The sequence below is a fragment of the Carlito syrichta genome, unplaced genomic scaffold (assembly GCF_000164805.1).
Source record: "Carlito syrichta isolate Samal-C Ts95f unplaced genomic scaffold, Tarsius_syrichta-2.0.1 Scaffold308233, whole genome shotgun sequence".
Classification (NCBI taxonomy): Eukaryota; Metazoa; Chordata; class Mammalia; order Primates; family Tarsiidae; genus Carlito; species Carlito syrichta.
This window is the reverse complement of record NW_007252329.1, coordinates 90,217-97,635: the sequence shown is the minus strand read 5'-3', so window position 1 is coordinate 97,635 and position 7,419 is coordinate 90,217. Positions and strand designations below refer to the sequence as shown.

The 7,419-nt window shown below is 38.9% G+C and overlaps 1 protein-coding gene across 1 annotated transcript in view; it reads left to right on the top strand.

The window, feature by feature from the left end:
- Positions 1-7,419, top strand: part of LOC103267750 (PCNA-interacting partner-like) — a 37,277-nt gene that overhangs the window by 8,135 nt on the left and 21,723 nt on the right. The window contains exon 3 of the mRNA XM_021716173.1: positions 5,887-6,070. Coding sequence (XP_021571848.1) covers positions 5,887-6,070 — 184 coding nt within the window. The remainder of the gene's footprint in view (positions 1-5,886; positions 6,071-7,419) is intronic.

Sequence of the window (7,419 nt, the reverse complement as noted above, 5' to 3'; positions counted from 1 at the left end):
GAGGCGGAAGGATTGCCGGAGCCCAGCAAGTCAAGGCTGTGGTGGCCGGGAGCGGCCACTGCACTCCAGTCTGGGCGACTGAGTTAGACTCCAACTCAAAAAAAAAAGCAACATTATTTATACATCATTACCAAATAGAAAAAGTTCTAAATAGCTAAAAAATATACAGCATGTAGAGTAAATCTAATAAAACCTTGGAAGGTTCAGAGGGAAGGTGAAAGTCTCTGGCTGTTCTCTTCTGCCTTGCTATATCCCAGGGTGTTGTGACCTGATCACAGTGCTACTGGAGATATTTTTCCTCAGGAAAACCCCATTATCCTGTTTGCTTACCACTCACAGCTTCCAGCTTACCACTCTAGCTCTTACTTGTTTCTTTTTGGGGAAGAACTTGGGTAGTACTTGGAAATTTTTCTCTATTTTCACCAACATCGGTAAGATGTTCCTCCAGAGTATCTAGTCTGTCCTTGTGTGACACTCTTACATATTTTGTAAATAGTAAAATATATATCTTTTGTCTTACTATTAATAATGTGATAATATTCATTTATTCAACAAACGTATTGATCATCTCTTCTGCGTGCCAACTATAAACTGGTAATATGAGGATTATTAAAATCTGTTTTTTTCCTCAGGAAGCTAATTTTTCCATGAAATTTTTTCCACCTTTGCCTAATCATTAGAATCACCTGTGGTACTTTTAACATCCTATGCTCTTCTCTGGAGGTTGTGATTCAGTAGACTAGGATCTGGAGTTGATATTTTAAACATGCTGATGATCAGGAACATAATTATCGTAAATCAAGTCTCTCTGCGATTTTCTCCTAACTTTCCTTTTCTATCCGGACCAACTAATTAAATGTGAACAATTATATTTCCAGTGCTTGTTAGGGAACCTGGCATTTCTCTAAAACATACAACCTTGAAATGAGGCAGTGAGGGAGAAAACTTCAATTCATAATTTCCTTTATGCCACTGCAAAAGGGAAGATTAATATCGTACACAAGGTAGAAAGTGACAGCCTGGTTCCATTGTCCACTGTCAGACTATTTTCACATTTCGTACCATGAACCGTGGTATTCCAGGGAAACCTCCAGAGATGGGGATCTCATGACTTCAAATAGACTTCTATTATTGTATATCTCTGATTTCTTCCTTAAAATGGACCAAACTTCTTCCTCCTGTATGTTTTTCACATTGGTCCTATGTCAGGCCTCTAGAGCAGGAGCTGCAACCCAAATTATTTTAGGTTTAGGCTTGGCATAAAGAAATATTAATTTCAGTTCTTTTAAAAAAATTATTCTTTAAAAATTTTATTATAAATGTGAAGTACAAGTGAGGATTAGCTGCCTAAGTAGACTGCATACCGGTGAAATTTGCAGGTGAAGTTTAGACTCCTAATTGGCCCTCATTCCCCTCGTAATGAACCAAGTATGCTTTGTGTTGTCATGTGCCTCCCACCCTCGTTCCTCCCTCCCTCCCTCCACTAGCAGTGCTCAGTGATTACCAATCAACTAATATTCAAGGCCCGTTTATGAGTGAGAACATGGGATATTCAGATCTTTGTTTTTGTGGCAGTTCATTTAGTATGATGGTCTCTAACTCCATCCAATTGCTGTGAAGTCCATGATTTTTTTCTCCTTTATGGCCACATAATACTCCATCATATATACGTACCACATTTTTTTATCCAGTCCACTATTGATGGGCAGTAGGGTTGGTTTCATGTGTTTGCTATTCTGAATAGTGCGGCAGTAGTATACAGGTGTTTTTTAGTAGAACGATTTATGTTTCTCTGGGTATATTCTCAGGAGAGGGATTGCTGGATAACATGGAAGGTCAATTTTTAGAATTTTTAGGAGTTGCCACCCTGCTTTCCATAGAGGTTGAACTAGCTTGCACTCCCACCAACAATGTAGAAGTGTTCTCTTTTCTCCACACCTGTGCTAGCATCTGTTATTTTTTGACTTATCAATGATAGCCACCCTTACCAGAGTTAGGTAGTATCGCATTATAGTTTTGATTTGTATTTCTCTGATGATTACTGAGACTGAGCAGTTTTTCATGTTGGTTGGCTACTTGCATGTCATCTTTTGAGAAGTGTCTGTTCATGTCCATTGTCCACTTTTTATTGGGGTTGTTTTTCTTTTCACTTTGTTTGAGTTCCCTGTAGATCCTGTATGTTAGGTCTTTGTCAGATGCATAATTTGCAAATATTTTTTTTCCCATTCTGTGGGTTGTCTCTTTACTCTCTTAATGGTTTCTTTGCTGTGCAAATGCTTTTCAGTTTGATGAGGTCCCACTTGTCTATCTTAGCTTTTATGTCATTGACTTTGGGGAAGTTCGTCAAGAATTAGTTGCCTACTCCAATGTGCATAAGGGTGTTTCCTGTGTTTCTTCTGGAATTCTTATAGTTTGAGGTTTTACATTTAGGTCTTTGATCCATTTAGAGTTGATTTTTGTGTATGGTGATAGGTAGGGTTCCAGTTTCATTCTTCTGCTTGTGGTCAGCCAGTTTTCCAAGCACCATTTGTTAAATGTGGTCTCCTTTCCCCAGTAATTGTTATTGGTGGCTTTGTTGAAGATGAATTGGTTGAAAGTCCAATATTTTACTTCCAGAATCTCTGTCCTGTTCCATTGGTCTGTATGCCTGTTCTTGACCATACCAGGTTGTTTTGGTTACTGTAGCCTTGTAATAAAGTTAAAGTCTGGAAGTGTGATACCACCTGCTTTATTCCTTTTTCTGGGGATTGTTTTGGCCATTTGTGCTCTATTCTGTTTCCATATGAATTTCTGTATTGTCGTTTGCAGTTCTGAAAAAAATGATTTTGGTAATTTGTTGGGTATTGGGTTGAATCTGTGCATTGCCCTGGGTAGGATGGACATCTTGGCAGTATTGTTTTTTCCAATCCATAAGTATAGAATGTTTTTCCATTTGTTTGCATCATCCTTGATTTCTTTGAGCAATGTTTTGTAGTTCTCATTGTAAAGGTCTTTAACTTCTATGGTTAGGTGGATGCCAAGGTATTTCTTTTTTTTAATTTGTGGCTATTGTTAATGGGATTGTGCTTTTTATTTGTGTGACATCAGAACAGCTACTCTGGCTTTCTTCTTTTTTTCATTTGTCTGAAAGACCATTTTCTAGCCCCCAACTTTAAAACTGTAAGTGTCCTTTGCAGTGAGATAAGTCATGGAACTCTTAGGGTTTGCTTTGTTTCCTTTTTACTTTTGTGTTTATATATGTGAATATTTTCATTCTTATGAGTGCTCTGTATGCTCTGTTGACTTTGTCTTGCCTGTACTTTTGTGATGGGTATGATTGTTCTTTTATTTTCTGTGTTCAACACCTTTATCATCTAAAAGGGCTTATTTGGAGGCAGCATATTCTCTTAGGCTTTGGATGTCTAGGGAGGGTTTTAATTCTCTGCCACTGATGAAACTTAGCTTGGAGAGGTAGGAAATTCTTGGCTGGAATTCCTTATCTTTAAGAACATTAAAGATTGGACTCCATTCTCTTCTGACTTGCAGTGTTTTGTAGGTAAGTTGGGAGCTATTCTGATGGGTCTTCTCTGGTAGGTAGTCTGACTTTTCTCTCTTGCTGCCTTTAGAATTCTGTCTTTCATGCTTATTTTGTGGAGGCAGATACTGTGCATCTTGGGGTTGGTCTTCTCATGTGATACTTTGCAGGGATTCTCTAAATCTCTTTTGCTTGACTGGTTGCCTCTGTAGTGAGATGTGGGAAATTTTCTTGGATGACCTCATGTAATGTTTGTTCCTTGGTGTTCTCTGCTTTCCTTTCTGCTTCAGGGATTCCAATCAGGTATAGATTTGGCTTCCTGACGTAGTTCCACATTTCTTGGTGGCTTTGTTCCTTTTTGAGTTTTTTTTTTCCTTCTATGTTTTTGGCAGACTGGGTTAATTCCATATTATGGTCTTCAAGCTCTGAGATTCTTTTTTCTGCTTGGTCGATCCTCCTCCCTATGCTTGTTACTTTGTTTATGATTCCCAGTATGTATTTCTTCATTTCTGTTATTTAAAATGAGCTTTTCTATCATTGGCCAACTTCATTTTTACTTCTCATATGACTTTGGTGAGTTTTGATTCTAGTTCTCTTGGTTCTCTCTGTTCATTTTAGCCATCCAATCTCTGATTTCTGTGACTGTCACCTGGGGTAGGTCATTGGGGGAAATTTCCATTGTTTGTGCTACCATAGCTGCTTTTTTGGGGGTTCTGTCTCTTTAGTACTCTGAAGGTTGCCTATGTTTTGTTGTTGCTTTTTCCTCATTTGTGAGAGGCCTGTCTTCCCTCTTTCTAATTCCTTTTGGTGTTATTATTCTGAAGCTAGTCACTGACCCTCTGTTCTAGGGACTTTTCTGTGGTTCAATATGTGTCACTTAATGAGAGAGGGAGGGGCATTCACCTCTGCTCCTTGCTTGACCCTGTGACAAGTTTCTCAACTGTGCAGCCCCTGTTCTCAACTGTGCAGCACCTCTATGAGGTGAGTGGGTAAGGGCATAGTCCTCTTGTTTGCTGTCTGCAGTTTGTAGCCCAGAAGATCTTCCAGCCAAGGATGCTTTCTGGTCTTTCATGTCACTGCCTCCCTGTTCAAGACCACGCTCTGCTCTTGGAAAGGAGTGATTTCTATGCCATGGGATAGGAGAGTGGATCCTTCCTATAGGCAAACAGAGCTTCCTGATCTGACTGTGAAGGGTCAGACACCAGAGAGGTTCATGCTGCATGCAGGCTTTCCCTGTCTGAGAGCTGGTCCTCTTGCTCCACTTATGCAAGTTGTGCTCGTGGCTGCTGACCCAGTGCTGGTTTTTTTCCCCCATTCTGCTTGGGGTCTGGTTGTCCACCTCTGTTCTGACCAGGACTCCTCCACATGGGACCAATGACTTGCACATGGCTTCTTGGGGTCCATTCTTTTTCAAGATCAGAGAATGGATCAGCTATGATCACCCACTCTAAATCGGGCAGACTTCAATTCTTATGCAAGCCTGGTACACGGTGAGGGATGAGACACCAGCATTCCCATGTCTGCCATTGTTTCTGGTCTCTATGTGTTCAAAGAGACCTGTGCTGAGTGCAGGGTGTTCACCTGTCCAAAAGTGATCAAGGTATCTCCATCTATTGGCGATTGGGTCCTTACTCTCTGCCCTGCTCAGTGAGAGACCAGTCTGCTGCTTCATGGAGGCCATCTTGGATCCTAATTACAGTTTTGTTTCTTTTTAACACTTGTCTGTTGGTCACAGTTGATCCATTCTCTGGTTTGCATTAGGTTACTACTAATTTGCTGTCTTTCCTCTTCCCTATAACAGCTCATCACTTATTGGATTGCAGTATCATGCTTTTCAGGCCAGTCTTCTTCCTGCCTGCCTCCTCCCTCGCCCAGAACATCACATGTTCTTAGACAGACCGTTTACCCCTTACGAAACTCAATTTTCTCATCTATGATTTAGGGGTAATATTAACTTGTTGACTTGATTTTGAGATTAAATTAATGTAAGTAAGATTCTAGGTATTCAACGAGAGGTAACTATTTTTGTTATCGTAGTTATTTCTAAGGGTACATATTTTAAGTATATTGCATGTATACAATTTTATCTGAATCTATTATCATATTTCATATAGAACTAAATTTCTTCTCTTTTTCTTCAACTTTCAAATGAAGAAATAATTAACTTGTTGAAATGATTTGCATTTATGCAGACTTTTGAAACTTTGCTTCTAGTGGTTCTCATCTTTTTCTTAAATGCTTTCCTGTTTGATTTATAAGATCAAAGCTATATTCTTTGAAAAGTGTTGATTAACTCTGAGAATTATATTTTCAGGCTTATTGTATTGTCACTTGCAATGCTATTATAAAGGCAATCTTATTTCTATTTCCAGCATTGCAGGGGGTCGAATACTGTCAGTGATAAAGATGCAGTTGATTAAAGACCAAAACAGCAGGGATCCTTTTTATAAAGCAGTGGAGGAAGTTGTTCAACATTTGGATGTGAGGATTAAAAATATTATCAATTCTCAACAAGGAGATGTAGCTGTTAGCACCACTGACATCAGTCCTGCACGGGTAATGAGCTTTTTATTTTTCATTATCCTTCTGTACAAATCATTATCTCTTCTATTTATTGTAGAAATAGTTTACTATTGCTACTTAAGTCAGAAGAATGTGTTTCCTGTGTTCTACAATGATTTTAAAAATGTGAGTTTCACAATAGGATTTTGTTCACCATGGATAAATCATAACATCTTTGGGCCAAACTGTACTTGTTAAAGTAAGGCATTGAATAATCTAGTATTCCTTTTAACATTAAAAATTTGTAGTTTTTAGTGACTATTAAGGTGTTTTGTGGTATTTTTTAATGATTATTTTACAAAACAATTATTTCCACATTTACTCAGATATAAAATAGGAACCTGGTTTCTCTGGTTTTGACCCCAAAAGTAAGCATTCTATAGGACCAGCAGTCTTGTTACAGGTGATTTCCATTCAGCAGATTGCTTTTCTTTATAGATCTCTGTCGTCTCTTCTTCCTCTATTTCCAGCCTACTGCAGCTGAATTTTCCCCACACCTGGCAATTTTTTAACTGTATATTCTCAGAATACGTACTTCTTTCTGGATGTTTTTGCACTTACAATAGATTGTAGTCTACACTATTATAGGGGAAATTGAGTACTATGTTTTTCAAACAGAATTTTGAAGTAGTATAGTTCATTTATTGCAGTTTACTCAATTAACAAAAAAGCTGCATTTCATTAGGTGTGATTATGGTAGCTGGTATATGAAGAAAGACTTGTACTTAATTTTTGTTATTCATTTAATCATTTATCCATTCAGCCCTCTGGGATTATTTTTAGCTACATTTCTGTAACAATACTTATTTTTAGATTTACTTTGAAGGTGGAACATGGGGTGGGGAGGATTCTGGAATGTTGCTTCATGTGTTTCATGAGTATTAACGTTTTCTTTTTTTGAGTTGGAGTCTCACTCTGTCACCCAGACTGGAGTGCAGTGGCACACCACAGCCTCGACCAGTGGCACATTGGAGTGCAGTGGCAAACCACAGCCTCGACCTGCTGTGCTCCAGAGATCCTTCCGCCTCAGCCTTCCAAGTAGCTGAAACTACAGGCACGCGCTACCACGCCCGGCTAATTTTTTGATTTATTGTAGAGATGAGGTCTCGCCAAGTTGCCCAGGCAGATCACGAATCCTCGGGCTCAGGCAATTCACTCATCTCGGCCTCCCAAAGCGCTGGGATGACAGGCTGAGCCACCGAGCCTGGCAACATTTTCTGATGACTAGCTTGGGTCAAATGACAGCCAGGCTACTACTATAAAGTATAAATTAGGAACTGAATATACATATATATATGTTCAGATAATTAAAAGTATCAGTATAGTCAAATAATTAAAAGTAT